At 45.1% G+C, this 27,484-nt stretch overlaps 1 protein-coding gene across 1 annotated transcript; it reads left to right on the top strand.

Moving 5' to 3' along the window:
* The first annotated feature begins 8,433 nt into the window (after positions 1 to 8,433).
* On the top strand, positions 8,434 to 25,551 carry LOC137537268 (oocyte zinc finger protein XlCOF22-like). The gene is made up of 5 exons (XM_068259353.1): positions 8,434 to 8,656; positions 12,510 to 12,632; positions 18,178 to 18,275; positions 18,387 to 18,518; positions 24,754 to 25,551. The coding sequence occupies exons 1-5, from the start codon at positions 8,434 to 8,436 to the stop codon at positions 25,549 to 25,551; spliced, it is 1,374 nt and encodes a 457-aa protein (XP_068115454.1).
* Positions 25,552 to 27,484: the final 1,933 nt, after the last annotated feature.

Here is a 27,484-nt window from a genome sequence, read left to right as displayed (position 1 = left end):
TAATGTGCTTTGATTAGGAAATGTTTTGTATGTAGATCAGGGCTTGTCAGACGCTTGTGCTGAGTGTGGGAAATGCTTTGGAGATAGATGTACTGCTACAACGTTTCTTTTCCCTTTTCTAGTAATTGAGGCAGGATTTTATCCATGGCTCTTCAGTGCCGCCAAGTGCAAGCCAAACCGACAGTGCAACCGATTCGGGTGGAAGTTGGACGCATTAGTCGATTGGACATGTTACAAGATGTCATCACAGTCCTCCCACGGGATTGTACGCTCTCCCGGGTATCTCTTCCCTTGTTAGCGATAATAATTGCAGTATTTGTATAGCGCTTTTCTCCTGTCGGACTCAAAGTGCATGCGAGGCAGCCACTAGAGCACACTCAGTAGGTAGCAGCAGGGTTAGGGAGTCTCGCCCGAGAACTCCTTACAGAATAGATGCTGGCTTACTGAACAGGAGGAGCTAAGATTTTACCCCAGGTCTCCTGTGTCAGAGACGGAGCCCTTACCCAGCACACTGTCCAGCCACTGTGATGGCGCTCCTGGTAGCATGTGCGGTACAGGCTACTTACACTTGTAGTGCAGATCAGAGCCGGCCTACAAAACTAAGGAGAGTGGAGAGGAGAGTGCTAAGTCCCGCCACCCATTACATATGCGAGAGGCTTCTCACGATTGGCTGCATTTTGAAGAGAAGTTTCAGGATTGGCTCAAGTTTTGCTTTTGCAGGACACGTGCCACAAGTCCCGGAGGTATCGGAGACACTCACAGGAAGAGAGTTGCTGCCTCTATTCAGTGGTGGCTGCAATTTTTAAGGAGCCCTGGATACTGTGCCAGCAATTTGCCCAGCCTGGCTGTGCAGCCCTAAGATATACTTAACTTTGTAGTGCACCAAATGTACAAGTGCTTGTACTGTACCTCCAATGGGAGGACAGAGCTGATCCTGTGCAGTAGAGAATGCACCAGGGCATGCTGGGCCATTTCTAGGACAAGTGCTTGTACTGTACCTCCAATGGGAGGACAGAGCTGCTCCTGTGCAGCAGAGAGTGTACCAGGGCATGCTGGGCCATTTCTAGGACAAGTGCTTGTACTGTACCTCCAATGGGGGGACAGAGCTGCTCCTGTGCAGCAGAGAATGTACCAGGGCATGCCGGGCCATCTCTAGGACAAGTGCTTGTACTGTACCTCCAATGGGAGGACTGAGCTGCTCCTGTGCAGCAGAGAATGTACCAGGGCATGCTGGGATATTTCTAGGACAAGTGCTTGTACTGTACCTCCAATGGGAGGACAGAGCTGGTCCTGTGCAGCAGGGAATGTACCAGGGCATGCTGGGCCATTTCTAGGACAAGTGCTTGTACTGTACCACCAATGGGAGGACAGAGCTGCTCCTGTGCAGCAGAGAATGTACCAGGGCATGCTGGGCCATTTCTAGGACAAGTGCTTGTACTGTACCTCCAATGGGAGGACAGAGCTGCTCCTGTGCAGCAGAGAATGTACCAGGGCATGCTGGGCCATTTCTAGGACAAGTGCTTTTACTGTACCTCCAATGGGAGGACAGAGCTGCTCCTGTGCAACAGAGAATGTACCAGGGCATGCTGGGCCATTTCTAGGACAAGTGCTTGTGCTGTATCTCCAATGGGAGGACAGAGCTGGTCCTGTGCAGCAGAGAATGTACCAGGGCATGCTGGGCCATTTCTAGGACAAATGCTTGTACTGTACCTCCAATGGAAGGACAGAGCTGCTCCTGTGCAGCAGAGAATGTACCAGGGCACGCTGGGATATTTCTAGGACAAGTTCTTGTACTGTACCTCCAATGGGAGGACAGAGCTGCTCCTGTGCAGCAGAGAATGCACCAGGGCATGCTGGGCCATTTCTAGGACAAGTGCTTGTACTGTACCTCCAATGGGAGGACAGAGCTGCTCCTGTGCAGCAGAGAATGTACCAGGGCATGCTGGGATATTTCTAGGATAAGTGCTTGTACTATACCTGCAATGGGAGGACAGAGCTGCTCCTGTGCAGCAGAGAATGCACCAGGGCATGCTGGGCCATTTCTAGGACAAGTGCTTGTACTGTACCTCCAATGGGAGGACAGAGCTGCTCCTGTGCAGCAGAGAATGTACCAGGGCATGCTGGGATATTTCTAGGACAAGTTCTTGTACTGTACCTCCAATGGGAGGACAGAGCTGCTCCTGTGCAGCAGAGAATGCACCAGGGCATGCTGGGCCATTTCTAGGACAAGTGCTTGTACTGTACCTCCAATGGGAGGACAGAGCTGCTCCTGTGCAGCAGAGAATGTACCAGGGCATGCTGGGATATTTCTAGGATAAGTGCTTGTACTATACCTGCAATGGGAGGACAGAGGTGCTCCTGTGCAGCAGAGAATGTACCAGGGCATGCTGGGCCATATCTAGGGCAAGTGCTTGTACTGTATCTCCAATGGGAGGACAGAGCTGCTCCTGTGCAGGAGAGAATGCACCAGGGCATGCTGGGCCATTTCTAGGACAAGTGCTTGTACTGTACCACCAATGGGAGGACAGAGCTGGTCCTGCAGCAGAGAATGCACCAGGACATGCTGGGCCATTTCTAAGACAATTTCTGATATAGTAAACTTGTGATATAGTAAACCATTTTTCCTGGTCCTTTGGCGTTTAATATAAAGACATTATAATGTATGGGAGTGATTAATACATTTCATATATAGGGATGATTGGTGCATTTCATATGTGGGATTGATTGGTGCATTTCATGTATGGTTGTTTGGGTTTATTTATGATTCAATGCACAAAACATAAAGTAAAAAACACCTGTACTTTTTTTTTTTCAATAAATAGCAATGTTGGCCCTCGACTAAGTTTCTTTATTTTCAACTCTGACAACCCTGTCTAATGCTGAAAGCACATGATGCAGTTTCCTGTCTGATCGGCGGTAATTGGATGATTATTTCCATCATTTCCGATCTGCTCCCATCTGATTATCTCTGGTAAATCAATCCTATTATCGATCAGGAGCCATTTGGACATGTGCACACGATGCAACTTCCTGACAGATTACCCGACGCTGGGAAATTGCATGGTGTGTAGCCAGCTTTAGATTTTTTCCTGAGACATAAAATTGAAGGTCTTTTGTATTACCTTTTCTATCTTTTGCTCTGGAAGCCAAATCCTTTGTTCTACAGTATCTATAATGCCCACTACACACCATTCAATTTCCTGTCAGATAGACCGATCTAATCCGTTACTTCCAACAGGTCCAATCTCATTTCTGATCGTTTTTCTGTTTGATTTTGTATACAAGTGATCATAAAAACAATCGGAAATCAGATCAGACCTGTTGGAAATAATTGTTTCGAGCTATCTATGTGATGTGAAATTGCATAGTGTGTATCGGGCATAAGGTAACCTAGAAATTTTGGAGGAAACTTCCAATGTTTATTTATGACTTTCCATAACAAAAGCTTGAAACACAAAATCATGATAAAAATTAATTGTAATAATCACAAACAGAAACATTTAGCTGAAATATGAGTGCAGATTTAAGTCAAAATATGCAGAAATAGAAGAAAACCCTGAACATAATTTATCTAGAACAGCTCCCTGGTGTTGTACACTGTGAAGCAAGGGACTGGACACAGGGCAATAAAAGCGTGTTTCTTTCCCGTCAGGGCCTCTTTCAGAGCAGGACACTGCACACTGTCTGATGGGATGCTGCTTGCATGCGCTCAGTGTCACATACTCCATAAAATGGCGGGCAGTACATCTCTCTGGGTTGACCACATAGGAAGCCCGCCGACCCCCTAGACTTCCCTCCATAAATGGTGGTGGGTATTTCAAGCATATTGCTTCACATACAGTGGGTTGCAAAAGTATTCGGCCCCCTTGAAGTTTTCCACATTTTGTCACATTACTGCCACAAACATGCATCAATTTTATTGGTATTCCACGTGAAAGACCAATACAAAGTGGTGTGCACGTGAGAAGTGGATCGAAAATCATACATCATTCCAAACATTTTTTACAAATAAATAACTGCAAAGTGGGATGTGCGTAATTATTCGACCCCCTGAGTCAATACTTTGTAGAACCACCTTTTGCTGCAATTACAGCTGCCAGTCTTTTTAGGGTATGTCTCTACCAGCTTTGCACATCTAGAGACTGAAATTCTTGCCCATTCTTCTTTGCAAAACAGCTCCAGCTCAGTCAGATTGGATGCACAGCGTTTGTGAACAGCAGTTTTCAGATCTTGCCACAGATTCTTGATTGGATTTAGATCTGGACTTTGACTGGGCCATTCTAACACATAGATATGTTTTGTTTTAAACCATTCCATTGTTTCCCTGGCTTTGCAGATCCTGTTGTTCTGTATATATTGATACATGTTATGATGTTTTTCTTTTCAGACCTATGTATATGCGAATGCTTGCATATTTATAATTTTGTATTTATTGATTAATAAAGACTGGGTTATTGCATATATAGTTTGAGGTCGAGATCCGAGTGATTGATGCCATTATATAAAATTCTGTACTTATACCCCCTTGGCATGTCTGATTCTTTAGCATGTCAGCTGTTTCCCTCGCTATGCTATTGTTTGGGATGCATGTTCGCTCCCAGCATCACTTCTAATTTTGTCCAATTGTGCCTTCCTTACTTACGTAGTCTGCGCTTCAGCGCAGAGTCCCTCCTACCCAACTTGCGCTCCACGGGCTACCACTCCCCGTCCGCATCTCGTCTTCTCCGCATTGACGGCTTTATGGGCGGATCACGTGGGGCGAGGATTGCGCCCACGTGACTTCCGCATCTACACTATTTCTAACTGGCGCTTCAGCCGGAACAACACGGGACCCCCCACTCTTGACAAAGCGGCGTGACTGCCGCGATACCGGTAGAGCAGTCTACCGGGGGCCTCTCCTCCTCCTCATCGGACACCTCGTTGTTATACTCCATCCTGGGTCACGTAAGCCTGCTCCATCTGTCACTATTTGCTGCGTTGTTCTCAGCATCAATCACTCAGGTCTCCCTATCCCCTTATTGGGGGCTTATTTATTCTAGCACGTTGACACTTTATTGTACTTATCACTGTTTTTTGCTATTTATTGTTTGTTGTTCTACTCAGTTATGGGTTATCACTATATGCACTTTATTGAGAGCTGACTTTCAGAACCCGGGTTCTATCCCTGTGGTAGCTCTGATATTGAGCTATCCAGGTGCTTTTTTCACTAATTACCATTTATATTTATTCAGGTGACCTACTATGATCATGAACTGTTATTTATTACATGAGGTGTCCTTTGTACTTTTAGATGTTTTTATTGATGGTGTGTTTTGAAGCTATATTAAATAAACTTTATTTGAATTGAGACTAATAGGAGTGGTGCTGCTTTTGGTCATAAACCCTTGAATTTTCCTACTTGCAGTGACTGAGCACACTCCTACTTCAACATGCGTGCATGAACCTTCTTTATTCCCTGGCTTTATGTTTAGGTCATTGTCCTGCTGGAAGGAGAACCTCCACCCCAGTCTCAAGTCTTTTGCAGTCTCTCCAAGAGGTTTTCTTCCCATCAACTCTGACCAGCTTCCCTGTCCCTGCTGAAGAGATGCACCCCCCAAGCATGATGCTGCCGCCACCATATTTGACAGTGGGGATGGTGTGTTCAGAGTGATGTGCAGTGTTAGTTTTCCGCCACACATAGCGTTTTGCATTTTGGCCAAAAAGTTCCATTTTGGTCTCATCTGACCAGAGCACCTTCTTCCACATGGTTGCTGTGTCCCCCACATGGCTTGTGGCAAACTGCAAATGGGACTTCTTATGCTTTCTGTTAACAATGCCTTTCTTCTTGCCAATCTTCCATAAAGGCCAACTTTGTACAGTGCATGACTAATAGTTGTCCTATGGACAGAGTCTCCCACCTGAGATGTAGATCTCTGCAGCTCGTCCAGAGTCACCATGGGCCTCTTGACTGCATTTCTGATCAGAGCTCTCCTTGTTCGGCCTGTGAGTTTAGGTGGATGGCCTTGTCTTGGTAGGTTTACAGTTGTGCCATACTCCTTCCATTTCTGAATGATCGCTTGAACAGTGCTCCATGGGATGTTCAAGGCTTTGGAAATCTTTTTGCAGCCTAACCCTGCTTTAAATTTCTCAATAACTTGATCCCTGACCTGTCTTGTGTGTTCTTTGGACTTCACGGTGTTGTTGCTCCCAATATTCTCTTAGACAACCTCTGAGGCCCTCACAGAGCAGCTGTATTTGTACTGACATTAGATTACACACAGGTGCACTCTATTTAGTCATTAGCACTCATCAGGCAATGTCTATAGGCAACTGACGGCACTCAGATCAAAAGGGGCCGAATAATTATGCACACCCCACTTTGCAGTTATTTATTTGTAAAAAATGTTTGGAATCATGTATGATTTTCGTTCCACTTCTCACGTGTACACCACTTTGTGTTGGTCTTTCATGTGGAATTCCAATAAAATTGATGCATGTTTGTGGCAGTAATATGGCAAAATGTGGAAAACTTCAAGGGGGCAGAGTACTTTTGCAACCCACTGTAGTTTTCACACGAAATCATGCTGAGGCATTGGACTGCCACCATTTTTTTTGTAAAGCACATACGAATTCCAGATGCACTGTCCACCAAACACAGAAAGATCCTGTAATAGTTGCTGTTTTCGGACAGCCGGATGAAAGGTCAGGCCTGGTCTGCTCGGCCCACTCCTACCATAGTTTTGTTGTAATCCAAGACAGCTTTGGGCTTCTTGCTCTCTTTGCATCCTCTATTTCTGGTAAGGACAGTGGCAGCGTTGTGCAGCGTGCTCAGAAGGGACACGTCCTTTTTGTCACGCCACCACAGTGCCTTGACTTTCCTCTTCTGCCAGGCTACAACTTCCCCACTCTTGAGTTTCTGGGGTGGCAGCTGGCGATGAATTAGCCCTCACAGTGCCATAAATATCAATTTTGTGTACCAGCAGCTGTTTATAAAGCTCTGCAGAGGAATACAAATTGTCAGTGGTCAGGCAATACCCCTTTTCCAGCGATCGCTCCATCGGGGTGAGTGCAGGTGAAGGTGCCAACCCAAAGTCACTGTACTTAGGGTCACACTTGTGTACATCACTGCGTTCCAGATATAGTCAGACTGGGACTCACACAGCACAAAGGATTTGACCCTGAGGCCTGGAACCCACTACAAATCGCTAATCGCAGTCGCTAGCGTTTTGTATGAGGGTTTTGTAAGCAATTTCATGGGCGTTTTCTGGTAGCGATTTTAAAAAGTGTAAGCGTTTTGCCAGAGATTGTGTAGCGATTCGCGTTTTTATTTCTGATTGGTCCTTTCAATTACTTTTAATATTTTTACAGTGTGCAGTCATTTCAAAATGCTACCAAATCTCTCTGTGTAGGTTTTGACGAGCGATTACACCAGCATTTATATACTTCACATTGCAGAATTGCTAATCGCTAACGCTCAAAAATGATGCATGTCTTGGGTTTGTGATTTGGTAATTGCAATCGCTCCAGTGGAATTTGGCCCATCCATTAACATTAGCTGAGCGTTTAGGGAAATCGCTAACGGTTTGAATCGCTCCCTAAACGCTCACAAAATCAATCTAGTGGGTTCCAGCCCTGAAACATGCCCGTTTGGATGCAATATACTGCGCCCAGCTGAGAGGATCTTTGTAGGCCGTAAGGCTTTCATCCACAATGACATCTCTCTGTGGCTCATACGGGGTCCTGAAGTTGGAAATAATCATCTGATATACCTCCCAGACCTTTCTGAGCTACGGTGCAGGATGAGTGGCCTCTTCAAAGTCCTCATTGCTCATGAAGTGGAGATACTTCAAGGGAACCTAAACTGAGAAATATATGGATTATTCCTTTTAAAATAATGCCAGTTGCCTGACTCTCCTGCTGAGCCTGTGTCTCTAATACATTTAGCCACAGCCCCTAAACAAGCATGCAACAGATCAGGTGCTCTGACTGAAGTCAGACTGGATTAGCTGCATGCTTGTTTCAGGTGTGTGATTCAGCCACTACTGCAGCCAAAGAGATCAGCAGGACTGCCAGGCAACTGGTATTGTTTAATAGGAAACATCCATATCCCTCTCAGTTATTGCCACTGCACTAAAGAAAGGGGTGGCCAGTAATTTATTTGTGGACCAGTAGCACTCTTGCAGTGGCTTCCCCACTATTCCCTGGGGGATCACAAGGCCCAGGAACTGCCAGATGTCATGGCTTGTGACCGGTTCCCTCCGCCTGCTCCTAGGGAATCTGCTTTGTGGAGCACCCTGTTGCTGCGCTGCGTAGCGGTTTGTCTCATCCATTATCCACTGGATGAGCTCCTTGCTAAGGAATAACTCGAAGTAGGTCAGGGGGCTGTGGTCACAATCCCGCTACAGGTCAGGCGACTCAGTAAAGTACAATCTATGGGGCAGTGTCCAAGTTGCAATGACAATTCTGCACCAAGTGTGCACACCACTAACCAGCCTTTCAGTGTTGCTGTCGGTCTCTGAGGCTGACAAGAGGTCTCCTGGGACGTCGCTGTCGGTGGAATCGACCACAGACTCCACATCGCTGTCTTCCATAAAATTAATCAGCGCCTCGTCGGACAGTGCCTCCTGGGACTTGAGGCCATGGTGGCAGGCAGGCCAAAGGCCACCAGATGTCAAAGGTAAAAGTTCAGCGATGTCAAAAAACAAAACACATAATACAGCAATCGTTAAAATGACTACACTGCAAAACGAATAGCGATAAGGCAGAAAAAAGCAGGCTAATAGACAATCAAATGCACAGAAATCTCAGGAGCTGTTAGAACAACTAGCACTGGTCTCTGGAAGAGAATGAGGCAATAACTGCCAGCCTTTTTATATTGTATTTGATTCAATGCAGCTGTTTGTATTGAATATAACAGAGGAGCTGACAATCTAATCCTAACATAGTCATAGTCTAATGTCCTAGCATTTTATTATTATGTATTTATATAGCACTGACATCTTCTGCATCTCTTTACAGAGTACATAGTCATGTCACTGACTGTCCTCAGAGGAGCTCACACTCTAATCCTACCATAGTCATAGTCTAATGCCCTACCATATTATTATTATGTATTTATATAGCACTGACATCTTCTGCAGCGCTTTACAGAGTACATAGTCCTGTCACTGACTGTCCTCAGAGGAGCTCAGACTCTAATCCTACCATAGTCATAGTCTAATGTCCTACCATATTATTATTATGTATTTATATAGCACTGACATCTTCTGCAGCACTGTACAGAGTACATAGTCATGTCACTGACTGTCCTCAGAGGAGCTCACAATCTAATCCTACCATAGTCCTAGTCTAATGTCCTTCCATATTATTACTATGTATTTATATAGCACTGACATCTTCTGCAGCACATTACAGAGTACATAGTCATGTCACTGACTGTCCTCAGAGGAGCTCACAATCTAATCCTACCATAGTCATAGTCTAATGTCCTAGCATATTATTACAACAAAACCTTGGATTGAGCGTAACTTGGTTTAAAGTAAAGCTGAGATCGTCTAAAGTAAAGATTTGATACTTACCCGGGGCTTCCTCCCGCCCCATAAACACATCTAAGTCCCACGCCATCCTCCCGCGGTCTGCCGTTCAGCCATGATCAGCCTGGTAACTGACTCAGTCTGGTCCAGTCTGGGTCTTCAGCGTATGCGTGGCAGTGCGGAGCTCCCACACATGCGCAGGAGACCTGGACTGACGCGGCTGAGCCAGTTACTGGGGCTGATCACAGCTGAACGGCAGACTGCGGGAGGACGGAGTGGGACTCTTTACAAGATCTCTGGTTTACTTTAAGAGCGCTTTGCAACACAAGCAAAATCTTTTGTGGGTGTATTATGTATTTATATAGTGCTGACGTCTTCTGCAGCACTTTACAGAATACACAGTCCTTTCACTGTCCTCAGAAGATTTCACTATCTAATCCTGCCATAGTCATAGTCTAATGTCCTACCATATTATTATTCTGTATTTATATTGCACTGACATCTTCTGCAGCACATTACAGAGTACATAGTCATGTAACTGACTGTCCTCAGAGGAGCTCACACTCTAATCCTACCATAGTCATAGTGTAATGTCCTACCATATTATTATTCTGTATTTATATAGCACTGACATCTTCTGCAGCACTGTACAGCACCACAGACGGTGAAGGTTTTATATAAATAAATGCGTTTGGGGAAATACTTCTAAAATCCTGGCCACGACCACATTATATTGGTCCCGCCTGTATATGTTCTCCCCATGTCTCCATGGGTTTCCTCTGGGCACTCATGTTTCCTCCCACGCCCCAAAAACATACAGATAAGTTAATTGGCTTACTCCTAAATTGGCCCTAGACTACGATACATAAAATACACTACACAATACATACATAGACCTAGACAGGGGCGTAGCAATAGGGGGTGCAGCGGTAGCGACCGCATCGGGGCCCTTGGGCCAGAGGGGCCCCGAAGGGCCCTCCCTCAACTACAGTATTAGCTCTCTATTGGTCCTGTGCTCATAATAATCACTTCTATATATACATTGAGTAGTGGTAAACATTAACAAGCTCTTCCCCATCCCCTTCTTGCACCTCTGACACTGTAGTTGCCATTGTCAGGTTTTGGTGCGCCATATCAATGGTTATGTATAGAGTGCCTGAGGGGCCCCATTGTAAAACTTGCATCGGGGCCCACAGCTCCTTAGCTACGCCACTGGATAGAATTATAGCAGGGGTTAGATTGTGAGCTCCTCTGAGGACAGTCAGTGACAAGACAATATTCTCTGTACAGTGCTGCGGAAGATGTGGCGCTATATAAATACATAATATTAATAAATAATAATATCTCGCCATTATCATTTTCCCCGATACTCTCCGACTGCGCTCTATTCCTATTCTGTATTAAGGCTGCAGTTAGCTGACTGACCACAAGATGGCGACGTCATAACCACGAGCTGGAAGGAAGAAACAGGAAATGATGAAGAAAAAAGAAAATAATTAGGCGAGACCGGAAGTAGCTCAGAGATTAGCTCGGGCTGCCGACTGAGGAGGTGAGCGGAAAGTTTATAAGGTAAATATATCAACTATGAATAAAAAATAGAAAAGTAAACACAGAAAATAATTTTATTTCAAATAAACACGAGGGGAGGACAGGAATTGGGGTGTGGGAGGAGCACATAGTGGGGGAGGGGAGGACAGGTATTGGGGTGGGGAGAACAGGTAATGGGGAGGGGGAGGAGCACATAGTGGGGGAGGGGGACAGGTATTGGGGTGAGGGAGGAGCACATAGTGGGGGGAGGGGAGGACAGGTATTGGGGTGAGGGAGGAGCACATAGTGGGGAGGAGAGGACAGGTATAGGGGCGAGGGAGGAGCACATAGTGGGGGAGGGGATGACAGGTATTGGGGTGAGGGAGGAGCACATAGTGGGGAAGGGGAGGAGAGGTATTGGGGTGAGGGAGGAGCACATAGTGGGGGAGGGGAGGACAGGTATTGGGGGGAGGGAGGAGCACATAGTGGGGAGGGGAGGACAGGTATTGGTTGGGGGAAGAGCACATAGGAGTGGAGGTATTGGGGTGAGGGAGGGGCACATATTGGAGCAGAGGTGGGCAGGTATTGTGGTGGGGTTGGACAGATATAAAGGTGATGGAGGAGCACATGGTGGGGAGTGGAGGACAGGTGCTTGAGTGTTGGAGTAGAAGACAGGTATTGAGGTGAGAGAGTGTCACATGACTGGAGAGGTGAGGAGGATTCTGGGAGTGTCACATGACTGGAGAGGTGAGGAGGGTTCTGGGAGTGTCACATGACTGGAGAGGTGAGGAAGATTGTGGGAGTGTCACATGACTGGAGACATGAGGAGGATTCTGGGAGTGTCACATGACTGGAGAGGTGAGGAGGGTTCTGGGAGTGTCACATGACTGGAGAGGTGAGGAGGATTGTGGGAGTGTCACATGACTGGAGACATGAGGAGGATTCTGGGAGTGTCACATGACTGGAGAGGTGAGGAGGATTCTGGGAGTGTCACATGACTGGAGACGTGAGGAGGGTTCTGGGAGTGTCACATGACTGGAGAGGTGAGGAGGATTCTGGGAGTGTCACATGACTGGAGACATGAGGAGGTTTCTGGGAGTGGCACATGACTGGAGAGGTGAGGAGGATTCTGGGAGTGTCACATGAGTGGAGAGGTGAGGAGGATTCTGGGAGTGTCACATGACTGGAGAGGTGAGGAGGATTCTGGGAGTGTCACATGACTGGAGAGGTGAGGAGGATTCTGGGAGTGTCACATAACCTTACCTTCAGTCTCTCCATACAGAGTGTTCCTTCTGTGAAGTCTGGTGACCATCGCGGTGCCCCCACCTGATATCTGAGAGACACGAGAAGCCCACAACATCCTCACTGATCTGCTGTCGGGGTGAGTTGAGCATTACCAGGAATTATGGGACAGTATCCAGTGACAGCCAGTGATTTGTATGGTGGTGACTGTATCATTCTGTGTGTCAGGTTCCTATAAGGAGGCTCATTGTCTCATCTATTTCTCCATGGAGGAGGGGCAGTATATAGAAGGACACCAGGACCTCTACAAGGACGGCATGATGGAGAATCAGCCACCCCTCACATCACCGGGTAAGAGGAGACTTTCATTTAATTTAAAGGAAAGAATATTATGGATGGACCTGAGTGGTTCTTGCCTTTTGCATGATCGCTGTCTCTGTAAAGGTCTAGCCTCTAAAGCATTGTTATCACATAAATTCAGCATAGCGGGTCTGAACCCTCTATAACAGTAATTATAGATTGACAGAATACCTTGAAATGAATCAGGGCACTCAGTATTTGATTTAATATAAAAAATTGTATTTGCTTATCATTACAGCAGATATACAAAATATGAACAGTTCCAAGTAGTGTTTCCTTCTGACAGTATTCCATCCCATCAGGCCATAGCCAAGCGATCATCAGTCTTTAAAGTACATTCAAAAAAGAGTGTTAACAGTTGTATTATATAGAATAGGATCAAAAATAGTCTTATCTATATCTAGTAGCTCTATAAAAACTTACAGTAATCTTCTTGAAAAAAATGACGTTTAGCAGAACTTTATGCTGAAAAATGAATAAAGTCAATCACCAGAATAAGAAGCATATTTCCCCTTCTCTGCCATCTCTTCAGCATCTAGAGCCACGTGTGGGAAGGCAGCTTCTGGCTTGTAGCTGGTGTCTTTCAGGAGAGATTCAGTCTGGATGTCTCTGAATAGCTCTGAAACCACCTATTTTTATACTCACTGTATTCAATATGGCTGCTTCATTTGGAATATCCCTCAATCTTTACTTCTGATTGGTGGAAATTTCTGTGCGTCTATCTTTATCATGTTTTTCATACCTAGGTCATAATCTATTTTGTTTACAAATTCCTTATTTAAGTTATCTGTGGGAATTGACGCAGTTTGGGATATTTACACATACTGACATTTGCTTATCCGGTCTGCTTGACGCAGTTTATTAAAACTGGATGTCAGCAGCTATCTTGACCTGCTGATTAATTGCCCCAGACATTGGGACTTTTAAAATATTAAACAAATTTCATTCTATCTGTCTTTCATGACGCACTTCTGATATTATGTCTCTGTACTGATTAGCTTGGAATGTTTCTGTCCTTTTGCAGAAGCCATCTTTGCTTATTGACGTATGCAGGGCTTGAAACAATATACTCATTTACTCATTTGAATATAGCACTGATTATGTAATTCTTCTTAAAACAATTAATCATATAAGATATAATTGCATATGATAACTTAATAGTTTAGAGCCATTTTCTATACACTGTACTTGTCTTTCTTATGCAAAAAAATTCCTAACTAGACTCTGTAACAAAATGTTCAGCCTTATTTCTTTTACCCTATAAGTTCCTATACCTGTTCTAATGTGGTCTGTGTTACTGCAGCCTTTTCTAGTTGCACTCTCTCTGTTCTTTTCTTTGTCAAGCTTTGTCGACCCAGGGAGGAATGTGCTGCCTCTGCTGTGATAGGGACAAGTTATGCATGCCCCCAAACAGTGTGTGCTTTGCGTATTCCTCACGGACAGTTTTGAGGCTAAGGAGGAGGGGGGGAGGGTCGAGCTGCTGGCAGACTGGAGTGCAGATAGTGCAGATAGTACAGGTAAAAACTTGTAGTATACTGTAACATATTATATATATATATATATATATATATATATATATATATATATATATATGTACAGAGGGGCTGCAGCACACAACAGGAAAACAGTGACAGGGGCTCTTGGTTACGCTTTAACGCGCTTAAGCTCACCAACTGCGCCAAAGTGTCCCCAATCTGGTGAGTCCTACTCTACCATGCAAAATGCCAGTTTTTATAAGCAGTCTAGTGGGAGCTAAACCAAAAACCCTAAAATGTCAACTAGATGGGAAAAAAAGGAAATTAAAAACACCTCACCCTTCACCTAGCTACCAAACGAACTCTCTGAACGTGTGCAATGCACTCATTTATATACTTAACTGTGCTAGAGGTGGGCGTGGTCATGCAGGCTCACAGGGGAAAATTATAAATAAATTACCAAGGGGTAAGCAGCACAAACCAAATTTTTTTTTATGCAATTCTATGCAAAGCATGCACGCAGCGCTGGAGGTCCCCAGACTATATATATATATATATACACACACACACAGTGGGTTGCAAAAGTATTCAGCCCCCTTGAAGTTTTCCACATTTTGTCACATTACTGCCACAAACATGCATCAATTTTATTGGAATTCCACGTGAAAGACCAATACAAAGTGGTGTACATGTGAGAAGTGGATCGAAACTCATACATCATTCCAAACATTTTTTACAAATAAATAACTGCAAAGTGGGGTGTGCGTAATTATTCAGCCCCCTGAGTCAATACTTTGTAGAACCACCTTTTGCTGCAATTACAGCTGCCAGTCTTTTAGGGTACGTCTCTACCAGCTTTGCACATCTAGAGACTGAAATCCTTGCCCATTCTTCTTTGCAAAACAGCTCCAGCTCAGTCAGATTGGATGCACAGCGTTTGTGAACAGCAGTTTTCAGATCTTGCCACAGATTCTTGATTGGATTTAGATCTGGACTTTGACTGGGCCATTCTAACACATAGATATGTTTTGTTTTAAACCATTCCATTGTTGCCCTGACTTTATGTTTAGGGTCGTTGTCCTGCTGGAAGGTGAACCTCCGCCCCAGTCTCAAGTCTTTTGCAGTCTCCAAGAGGTTTTCTTCCAAGATTGCCCTGTATTTGGCTCCATACATATTCCCATCAACTCTGACCAGCTTCCCTGTCCCTGCTGGAGAGAAGCACCCCCCGAGCATGATGCTGCCACCACCATATTTGACAGGGGGGATGGTGTGTTCAGAGTGATGTGCAGTGTTAGTTTTCCGCCACAAATAGCGGTTTGCATTTTGGCCAAAAAGTTCCATTTTGGTCTCATCTGACCAGAGCACTTTCTTCCACATGTTTGCTGTGTCCCCCACATGGCTTGTGAAAACTGCAAATGGGACTTCTTATGCTTTCTGTTAACAATGCCTTTCTTCTTGCCACTATTCCATAAAGGCCAACTTTGTACAGTGCATGACTAATAGTTGTCCTATGGACAGAGTCTCCCACCTGAGCTGTAGATCTCTGCAGCTCGTCCAGAGTCACCATGGGCCTCTTGTCTGCATTTCTGATCAGCGCTCTCCTTGTTTGGCCTGTGAGTTTAGGTGGACAGCCTTGTCTTGGTAGGTGTACAGTTGTGCCATACTCCTTCCATTTCTGAATGATCGCTTGAACAGTGCTCCGTGGGATGTTCCAGGCTTTGGAAATCTTTTTGTAGCCTAAGCCTGCTTTAAATTTCTCAATAACTTGATCCCTGACCTGTCTTGTGTGTTCTTTGGACTTCACGGTGTTGTTGCTTCCAATATTCTCTTAGACAACCTCTGAGGCCCTCACAGAGCAGCTGTATTTGTACTGACATTAGATTACACACAGGTGCACTCTATTTAGTCATTAGCACTCATCAGGCAATTTCTGTAGGCAACTGACTGCACTCAGATCAAAGGGGGCCGAATAATTATGCACACACCACTTTGCAGTTATTTATTTGTAAAAAATGTTTGGAATCCTGTATGATTTTCGTTCCACTTCTCACATGTACACCACTTTGTGTTGGTCTTTCATGTGGCATTCCAATAAAATTGATTCATGTTTGTGGCAGTATTATGACAAAATGTGGAAAACTTCAAGGAGGCCGAATACTTTTGCAACTCACTGTACATCACTTCCTGGTTAGCGGCCATGTTTTTTGTTTGTAAACACTGCCTAAAACTGGCAATTAAGAGCCAGGATCACGGTGGGGAGCGGCAGAAATGGCAAGGAGGGACCCAGGAGATCACAGTGACTTAATTGGTATATTTTTTATTGTACAAATTCTATTTTAATAACTTCCACTGGCAGGTGTCAATATTTAAACATTTTTGAATAATAGGAAAACGTTTATTTTATTTGTTTTATAAATTAGTATTAACATATTAATATTATATATTAATTTAATAAAGATTATAAAACTGCCAGGTGGCAGCGTAATATAAAGTATAATATTTTGATTAAAAATGCTTTATCAATCTGACATTTTAAGTTTAAGTTAACGTTTGAGTTTTTCTGCTGTCACTAATTTCATCACACAGTGCGTTCCCGCACTCGATGCACCGCTCGATTCCCGACGATTCAATTATTTCTGAGCATTTCCGATTTTTTAAGTCAATTGCCATGTACAGTATTGCAAATCGACCTAATGATCCATTGAAACGCGAATTGGACATGTCGGAAATAGACAAATCGACGGGAATCGAGCGGCGCATCGAGTGCGGGAACGCACCGTGTATACCCAGCATAATTCCCAAAATATAGAAAGACATGGTGACCTTGCTTGTCTCAAACTATTATCTACGTCTCCAGAATACATTGTAAACAAATCCTCTTAGCAAGCTTTTCAGAATACATTTGAAATGAAGCTTTTTTGCTCTTGTTTAAGGGATAACTATTGCTAGCATATAACTGACAATAATTCTTGACATGTATACATATCTTTTGCCAGGATTATATAAATCATTAGAGTTCACTAAAAAGAAAATAGAAGACAGGTTTTCAGTGTGTTATAACAAGGAATCTGACAGTCTCATAAAAAATAGAGACAATGTACTCAGTCTGTGTGCGTGTTTCCTACAGATGTATCCAGTAACAGAAACCCAGCAGAGAGATGTACAGGTCCTCTTTATTCCCAGGATTGCCCACCTAGATCCCCCATCATCTGATAATCTCATAGAGACAATGTATTCAGTCAGTGTGTGTCTCCTACAGATGTATCCAGTAACAGAAATCCACCAGAGAGGTGTACAGGTCCTCTTTATTCCCAGGATTGTCCACCTAGATCCCCCATCATCTGATAATCACATAGAGACAATGTATTCAGTCAGTGTGTGTGTTTCCTACAGATGTATCCAGTAACAGAAACCCAGCAGAGAGATGTACATGTCCTCTTTATTCCCAGGATTGTCCACCTAGATCCCCCATCATCTGATAATCACATAGAGACAATGTATTCAGTCAGTGTGTGTGTTTCTTACAGATGTATCCAGTAATAGAAATCCACCAGAGAGATGTACAGGTCCTCTTTATTCCCAGCATTGTCCACCTAGATCCTCCATCATCTGATAAACACATAGAGACAATGTATTCAGTCAGTGTGTGTCTCCTACAGATGTATCCAGTAACAGAAACCTACCAGAGAGATGTACAGGTCCTCTTTATTCCCAGGATTGTCCACCTAGATCTCCCATCATCTGATAAACATATAGAGACAATGTATTCAGTCAGTGTGTGTGTTTCCTACAGATGTATCCAGTAATAGAAATCCACCAGAGAGATGTACAGGTCCTCTTTATTCCCAGGATTGTCCACCTAGATCCCCCATCCTCTGATAAACACATAGAGACAATGTATTCAGTCAGTGTGTGTGTTTCCTACAGAAGGATCCAGTAACAGAAACCCACCACAAAGATGTACAGGTCCTCTTTATTCCCAGGATTGTCCACCTAGATCCTCCATCATCTGATAAACACATAGAGACAATGTATTCAGTCAGTGTGTGTGTTTCCTACAGATGTATCCAGTAACAGAAACCCACCAGAGAGATGTACAGGTCCTCTTTATTCCCAGGATTGTCCACAGCAAGGTCATACCACCCCCCACCATTATCAGGTAGGTGGGACTGAGGGTCTCCAGAAACTCCAGACTGTATTACATTTTTCCTTCTGCATATGCTGTTATCTGTGTTCACAATTCACATTAGCTCTCATTTTGTGAACTTAGGATGGAGAACTGATACTTGTAAGTGCTCCTGTGGTTAAGGAGGAAGAAGAAGAGACGTATGTGAGGAGTGATCAGCAGTCTATGGAGGAGGGAGACATGATGAGGACCTATAAAAAGGAAGAAGACACATATGTGAGGAGTGATCAGCAGTCTATGGAGGAGGGTGACTTGATGAGGACAAGTAAAGAGGAGGAAGAGACATATGTGAGAAGTGATCAGCAGTCTATGGAGGAGGGTGTCAGGATGAGGACAAGTAAAGAGGAAGAAGAAGAGACGTACGTGAGGAGTGATCAGCAGTCTATGGAGGAGGGTGACATGATGAGGACATGTAAAGAGGAAGAAGAAGAGACGTACGTGAGGAGTGATCAGCAGTCTATGGAGGAGGGTGACTTGATGGGGACAAGTAAAGAGGAGGAAGAAGAGACGTATGTGAGGAGTGATCAGCAGTCTATGGAGGAGGGTGACATGATGAGGACAAGTAAAGAGGAAGAAGAAGAGACGTATATGAGGAGTGATCAGCAGTCTATGGTGGAGGGAGACATGATGAGGACAATTAAAGAGGAGGACAATGTTATAGAGGGCAGAACAGGTGAGTAATCAGGAGTTAATATAAAATAAATGTGTATCTTCATTGCTGGTATGACTGTGTGAGAGATTAGTCTTTTGGTTGAATCTGCCCATCCTTGCTAGATGTATGGCTATATTTAGTTTTAATGGCCTATAATAAGCTGGCAATGATCAGTGTACATTACTGTACACAGATTGGTCACAGTAGGGGTGACTTAGTGTTACTGGCCTGTAATAAGCTGATAATGGTCACTGTACATTACTGTACACAGATTGGTCACAGTAGTGGTGACTTAGTGTTACTGGCCTGTAATAAGCTGATAATGGTCACTGTACATTACTGTATACAGATTGGTCACAGTAGGGGTGACTTAGTGTTACTGGCCTGTAATAAGCTGATAATGGTCACTGTACATTACTGTGCACAGATTGGTCACAGTAGGGGTGACTTAGTGTTACTGGCCTGTAATAAGCTGATAATGGTCACTGTACATTACTGTGCACAGATTGGTCACAGTAGGGGTGACTTAGTGTTACCAGCCTGTAATAAGCTGATGATGATCATTGTACATTACTGTACACAGATTGGTCACAGTAGGGGTGACGTAGTGTTACCAGCCTGTATTAAGCTGATAATGGTCACTGTACATTACTGTGCACAGATTGGTCACAGTAGGGGTGACTTAGTGTTACTGGCCTGTAATAAGCTGATAATGGTCACTGTACATTACTGTACACAGTTTGTTCACAGTAGGGGGTGACTTAGTGTTACCTGCCTGTAATAAGCTGATAATGGTCACTGTACATTACTGTACACAGTTTGTTCACAGTAGGGGTGACTTAGTGTTACCTGCCTGTAATAAGCTGATAACAGTCACTGTGCATTACTGTACACAGATTGGTCACAGTAAGGGTGACTTAGTGTTACCGGCATGTAATAAGTTGATAATGGTCACTGTACATTACAGTACACAGATTGGTCACAGTAGGGGTGACTTAGTGTCACTGGCCTGTAATAAGCTGATAATGGTCACTGTACATTACTGTACACAGATTGGTCACAGTAGGGGTGACTTATGTATAGGAGTATATATGTATGTATGTATGTATATCCAGCTACAGAAGTATTAGTGGTTTGGGATCTCCATGACATAAATGGAGAATTCCTCCACCTCGCTGCTCCTATAATTTAGTGTTGTGTAACGTCACAATATCTTTATTAGCACCATTGGGGACAAGAGAGGGATAAAGGGACATTACAAGGGGCATATGAGTGACACAAGGATACCATGGTAATAAGAATGTGTAAGTGACACCACATTGCTCTACAAACATAACACAGATTTCTTGCTATAAGTACATAGAGGTCTGTTGTCACAGGAGTAAGGCCCTGTTCCCATTGCGTTCCGACAGCGTGGCCGTTCGCGTTGGACTTTTTTTTACGCGTTTTTGTTTTGCGATTTCTGACTAATTCTGTGCGCTTGGTGTTTTTGCTAAGCGTTTTTCAAAGCGCTATTTAAGAGCGTTTTTTTAATTCACTCTCTGATGCAAGTCAGGAAGTGAACTCTTTGATCCGGAAAAGAAGAAATACAATTCCAGGACTTTTTGACTGCGGCCATCTTGTGGCCAAATAGTAAAACTACACCCACATCCATTTTTTATTCAATAAATCCCTTTTTTCACATTTAAAATTAGCTGTTTACCTCCCACACCAAAAATTACCCAAATAAAATGTTTAATAAAAAAAATACAATTAAAAAACAAAACAAAAACATAAATAGTTACATAATGGTCTGAACTTTTTAAATTATATTAATTCAGTGTCAAGCGAGCACCCACGGAGTGGAGATTTGATGTGCTTAGACTTGCAGTGCCTCTTCACAAGTAGACACTTAACCTCCTTGGCGGTTAATTTTTTCTGCAAAAATTGCAGAATTCCAATTTTTTTTTATTTTATTTTTAATGTTTCATGTAAAGCTACCAGAGTGGTAGCTACATGAAACACCACTAGAGGGCGCATGTGGCCCTCTAGTCAGATCGTCGCCGGCATCTATAGCAAACAGGGGAACGCGTATATAACGCGTTCCCCTGTTTGGCTTCTCCTGTCGCCATGGCGACGATCGGGATGACGTCATGGACGTCAGCCGACGTCCTGACGTCAGGCACACCCGATCCAGCCCATAGCGCTGCCCGGAACTCATTGATCCGGGCAGCGCAGGGCTCTGGCGGGGGGGGGGCCCTCTTCAGCCGCTGCGTGCGGCCGATCGCCGCAGAGCGGCGGCGATCAAGCTGTGCGCGCGGCTAGCAAAGTGCTGGCTGCGCGCACAGCAATTTACAGAACGAAAATCGCCCCACCGGGGGCTGAGATCTCCCCCTGCGCGGCATAGCCCGAGCTCAGCTCGGGCTTACCGCCAGGGAGGTTAAAACAGCTTCTCCTCCAATCAAGTCAGCACCATCAATAGTAAAAATAGCTCTTTATTGTTCAAATAGTAGGATCATCATCCCTCCAGCGACAGCTCCGCTGTTTCGATCCTCAGACCTTTTTCAAGCTGAATAGGATTATGTCACACTGATAAATCACACAATCACTCTTTAAATAGGTGTCCATGAGCCCCAGCACCAATCAGGTGTAGGCATCTTAGACCAATTGAAAAGCAGCAATGGTGGGGCGGACCACATAGAAAACTGCAGTCTTAACATGTAAATGGGAAAATCCCATAATACCCCAAGGCCAGCCCACATCCTCCCACCTCCCTCCTACATGTTCCCAGACGGACCACAGTGAAAACCGCCCATCAACTATGCTACTATATGCTAGTTTATGCGCATATGCGCACACCTTAACACCTGCTGCTGCGCTGGTCACCGCTGATTCCTCCCCGATATCTGCCGCTTCCTGAAAGTCACAATGACGTCTTAGCGTCACGTGACTAGATGCATCATGTGACTACATCACATGATGTGGACGTCACCAGGGGGCGTGAATCACACGCTCCTCATCACCATGGTGACATAAACAATGCGTACAGTCGGCTATTAGGCCGCTTCAGCGCGCCGTCACATGATGCATCTAGTCACGTGACGCTAAGACGTCATTGTGACTTTCAGGAAGCGGCAGATATCGGGGAGGAATCAGCGGTGACCAGCGCAGCAGCAGGTGGTAAGGTGTGCGCATATGCGCATAAACTAGCATATAGTAGCATAGTTGATGGGCGGTTTTCACTGTGGTCCGTCTGGGAACATGTAGGAGGGAGGTGGGAGGATGTGGGCTGGCCTTGGGGTATTATGGGATTTTCCCATTTACATGTTAAGACTGCAGTTTTCTATGTGGTCCGCCCCACCATTGCTGCTTTTCAATTGGTCTAAGATGCCTACACCTGATTGGTGCTGGGGCTCATGGACACCTATTTAAAGAGTGATTGTGTGATTTATCAGTGTGACATAATCCTATTCAGCTTAAAAAAGGTCTGAGGAATGAAACAGCGGAGCTGTCGCTGGAGGGATGATGATCCTACTATTTGAACAATAAAGAGCTATTTTTACTATTGATGGTGCTGACTTGATTGGAGGTGAACTTTTTCAATATGCATGTCAAAGGAGTATATTAATATATTTTTTTAAATTATGGGCTTGTATATAGTGATGGACGCAAATTGAAAAAATGCACCTTTGTTTCCAAATAAAATATCGGCGCCATACATTGTGATAGGGACATAATTCAAAAGTTGTAATAAGCGGGCCAAATGGGCAAATAAAATTTGTGGGTTTTAATTATGGTAGCATGTATTATTTTCAAACTATAATGGCCAAAAACTGAGAAATAATGATTTTTTTTTTACATTTCTTTCTTAATATTCCTGTTAAAATGGATGTAGAATAAATTAATTTATAGGAAAATGTATCACCCAAGGAAAGCCTAATTGGTGGCGGAAAAAAAAGATATAGATCAATTCATTGTGATTAATAGTGATAAAGTTATTGGCAAATGAATGGGAGGTGAAGGTTGCTCAGATGCAAAAAATAAACAACCCTGTGGGCTTAAAGGGATTCCGAGCTCTAATTAAAATGAAAATCGTTACCTGGGGCTTTCTCCAGCCCACCGTAGGTTGGGAGGTACCTCTGCGTCCATCTGGTTCTTCTCCCAGGGCCTGGTCAGAAATGGCTCCCCAGCGGCTCCCGGCGACACTGGGCCCGAGTGTCGGGCTCCTCTTCCTGACCAGTCGTCATCACGGAGGCCGGCGTGACAGTACGGCGCATGCTCGGTTTAATCGCGCATGCACCGTACTGTGATGCCAGCCGCTGCGATAACGCGAGGCGGCCGGCGTGGTTATGACTGACGTCACCTTTCAGGAAGAGGAGCCCGACACTCGGGCCCAGTGTCGGCGGGAACCGCCGGGGAGCCATTTCTGACCAGGCCCTGGGAAAAGAGCCAGATGGACGCCGAGAGACCTCCTGACCTACGGTGGGCTGGAGATAGCCCCAGGTAAGTTCCGATTTTGATTTTTAGTTAGAGCTCGGAGTCCCTTTAAGTGGTTAAAGTCCAAAAGTGCCTCTAGTGAACGAGCCCTGACTCATTGCTTCCAATGTGTCACCAAGCTCTACAATTTAGACAAGCCTAGTCACCAAACATTAATATTCAGTGTTCCCCCCAGGCTCTTTTAGCCGGGCGCTCCACCCGGCTAATTTTGGTGACCACCCAGCTGTCATCAGCTCACCTCTTCCTACTCCTCCCATGCTGTAGACAGAATTGTGCCGTACCTGCATTCCCCCGTCACGCCCCACCCCGCTAATTTTAGTGACCTCCCAGCTGTCATCAGCTCACCTCTTCCTACTCCTCCCATGCTGTAGGCAGAGTTGTGCCGGACCTGCATTCCCCCGTCACGCCCCACCCGGCTACTTTTTCATGCCACCCGGCTGGAAAACAAATTCTGGGGAGAACACTGATTGTGCTTCTGGCGGACTTAAAGCTTCAGAGCTGCAGCCACTACGGGGCACTCTATAGGCAGTAGCAGTGTTAGGGAGTCTTGCCCAAGGTCTCCTACTGGATAGGTGCTGGCTTACTGAACAGGAAGAGCTGAGATTTGAACCCAGGTCTCCTGAGTCAGAGGCAGAACTCTCAACTAGTGCACTGCTTTCCATGTATGGCCAATGACATGCAAATAACTCTGACTTGTATGCAAATATAATGCAAATTGATGCAAATTGCATGCAGATAATCAGATTTGTCAGGCAATGCATTTGATTGGCTGAATTCCTAGCTAATAAGAGCTTCATGCAAGGCAAAGTTATTGTCATGTGTTTGGCCGCCTGTAATGAGCACAACCTTCTGCAGTTCTCGATCAGGCTGATAACTAGCGATGGTTAGTGACATGCCAATAACTCTGAGATGGTGCAAATTATATTATAATTATATGCAGAGTTATGCAGATACTACATCTGGCCCATTTCCAATCTGCATCAACTTGGAATTATCAGCAGCTCACTGACCATCCCTAATGATAATTGCTCCTCCCCTCCGAACTCTCCAACAGGAAGTGATGATGTTTCTCTATTTGCAGCGCGGAGTCCCGGCATCAGGAACCTCTCAGAGACTCTTCTCTCTGTATCCACAGACTGTACAATGGATGATGATGTCACTGGACAAGAGTCTCCTGCAGATATCCTGGTGACCCCAAATATTCCCCCAGACTCCCCTCACCTGTCTAACCCTGAGGGGCCTCATACCCAGCACAGCTCTCCCCCTGCTGGAGGGCCTTATTCCTGTTCCACATGTGGGAAATGTTTTGTATGGAAATCACAGCTTGTCATACATGAGAGATCTCACACTGGTGAGAAGCCTTATTCATGTGCAGAGTGTGGGAAATGTTTTGGTCAGAAGTCACACCTTACCCAACATAATAGATCTCACACTGGTGAGAAGCCCTATTCATGTGCTGAGTGTGGGAAATGTTATAAGTGGAAATCACAGCTTGTCAGACATGAGAGATCTCACACTGGTGAGAAGCCTTATTCATGTGCAGAGTGTGGGAAATGTTTTGGTCAGAAATCACACCTTACCCAACATAATAGATCTCACACTGGTGAGAAGCGCTATTCATGTGCAGAGTGTGGGAAATGGTTCACTCACAAACCGGGGCTGGTCACACATGAGAGATCTCACACTGGTGAGACGCCCTATTCATGTGCAGAGTGTAGGAAATGTTTTGTATGGAAATCACAACTAGTAAGTCATGAGAGATCTCACACTGGAGAGAAGCCCTATTTTTGTGCTGAGTGTGGAAAATGTTTTGGATTCAAAGCAGACCTTGTTAGACATGAGAGATCTCACACTGGTGAGAAGCCCTATTCATGTGCAGAGTGTGGGAAATGTTTTGGATCCAAAGCAGACCTTGTTAGACATGAGAGATCTCACACTGGTGAGAAGCCCTATTCATGTGCAGAGTGTGGGAAATGTTTTGCGCGAAATTCACAGCTTGATGCACATGAGAGATCCCACACTGGTGTGAAGCCCTATTCTTGTGCTGAGTGTGGGAAATGTTTTAGGTATAAACCGCAGCTTAATAGACACAAGAGTTTTCACACTGCTGAGAAGTCATAATAATGTGCTTTGATTAGGAAATGTTTTGTATGTAGATCAGTGCTTGTCAGACGCTTGTGCTGAGTGTGGGAAATGCTTTGGAGATAGATGTACTGCTGCAACGTTTCTTTTCCTTTTTCCAGTAATTGAGGCAGGATTTTATCTATGGCTCTTCAGTGCCGCCAAGTGCAAGCCAAACCGACAGTGCAACCGATTTCGGGTGGAAGTTGGACGCATTAGTCGATCGGACATGCTACAAGATGTCATCACAGTCCTCCCACGGGATTGTACGCTTTCCCGGGTATCTCTTCCCTTGTTAGCGATAATAATTGCAGTATTTGTATAGCGCCTTTCTCCTGTCGGACTCAAAGTGCATGCGAGTCAGCCACTAGAGCGCACTCAGTAGGTAGCAGCAGTGTTAGGGAGTCTTGCCCGAGTACTCCTTACTGAATAGATGCTGGCTTACTGAACAGGAAGAGCCGAGATTTTACCCCAGGTCTCCTGTGTCAGAGGCGGAGCCCTTACCCAGCACACTGTCCAGCCGCTGTGATGGCGCTCCTGGTAGCATATGCAGTACAGGCTACTTACACTTGTAGTGCAGATCAGAGCCGGCCTGCAAAACTAAGGAGAGTGGAGAGGAGAGTGCTAAGTCCCGCCACCCATTACATATGCAACATGCTTCTCATGATTGGCTGCGTTTTGAAGAGAGGCTTGATTATTGGCTCAAGTTTTGCTTTTGCAGGACACGTGCCACAAGTCCCGGAGGTATCGGAGACACTCACAGGAAGAGAGTTGCTGCTTCTACTCAGTGGTGGCTGCAATTTTTAAGGAGCCCTGGATACTGTGCCAGCAGTTTGTCCAGCCGGGCTGTGCAGCCCTAAGATATACTTAACTTTGTAGTCCACCAAATGTACAAGTGCTTGTACTGTACCTCCAATGGGAGGACAGAGCTGGTCTTGTGCAGCAGAGAATGTACCAGGGCATGCTGGGGCATTTCTAGGACAAGTGCTTGTACTGTACATCCAATGGGAGGACAGAGCTGCTCCTGTGCAGCACAGAATGCACCAGGGCATGCTGGGCCATTTCTAGGACAAGTGCTTGTACTGTACCTCCAATGGGAGGACAGAGCAGCTCCTGTGCAGCAGAGAGTGTACCGGGGCATTCTGGGACATTTCTAGGACAAGTGCTTGTACTGTACCACCAATGGGAGGACAGAGCTGCTCCTGTGCAGCAGAGAAAGTACCAGGGCATGCTGGGACATTTCTAGGACAAGTGCTTGTACTGTACCACCAATGGGAGGACAGAGCTGCTCCTGTGCAGCAGAGAATGCACCAGTGCATGCTGGGATATTTCTAGGACAAGTGCTTGTACTGTACCTCCAATGGGAGGACAGAGCTGCTCCTGTGCAGCAGAGAATGTACCAGGGCATGCTGGGATATTTCTAGGACAAGTGCTTGTGCTGTACCTCCAATGGGAGGACAGAGCTGCTCCTGTGCAACAGAGAATATACCAGGGCATGCTGGGATATTTCTAGGACAAGTGCTTGTACTGTACCTCCAATGGGGGGGGGGGGCAGAGCTGCTCCTGTGCTGCAGAGAATGTACCAGGGCATGCTGGGATATTTCTAGGACAAGTGCTTGTACTGTACCTCCAATGGGAGGACAGAGCTGCTCCTGTGCAACAGAGAATATACCAGGGCATGCTGGGATATTTCTAGGACAAGTGCTTGTACTGTACCTCCAATGGGGGGGGGGGGGGGGGGCAGAGCTGCTCCTGTGCAGCAGAGAATGTACCAGGGTATGCTGGGCTCTTTCTAGGACAATTTCAGATATTAGTAAACTTGTGATATAGTAAACCATTTTTCCTGGTTCCTTGGCGTTTAATATAACGAAATTATACTGTATGGGAGTGATTAATACATTTCATATATAGGGATGATTGGTGCATTTCATAT

The sequence above is a fragment of the Hyperolius riggenbachi genome, chromosome 10, assembly GCF_040937935.1.
Source record: "Hyperolius riggenbachi isolate aHypRig1 chromosome 10, aHypRig1.pri, whole genome shotgun sequence".
Taxonomy (NCBI): domain Eukaryota; kingdom Metazoa; phylum Chordata; class Amphibia; order Anura; family Hyperoliidae; genus Hyperolius; species Hyperolius riggenbachi.
The sequence above is the reverse complement of the archived record's forward strand: the minus strand, read 5'-3'. Positions and strand labels throughout refer to the sequence as shown.

What these genes read in the sequence shown, in the direction of transcription:
- LOC137537268 (XM_068259353.1), top strand. Translation starts at nt 8,434, where the DNA reads ATGACAATTCTGCACCAAGTGTGCACACCACTAACCAGCCTTTCAGTG. An exon ending in GCCACCCCTCACATCACCGG is followed by an intron (nt 12,633 to 18,177) that starts GTAAGAGGAGAC and finishes TGTTTCCTACAG; the next exon opens with ATGTATCCAGTAACAGAAAC. An exon ending in AAAAGGAAGAAGACACATAT is followed by an intron (nt 18,519 to 24,753) that starts GTGAGGAGTGAT and finishes TGGAAATCACAG; the next exon opens with CTTGTCATACATGAGAGATC.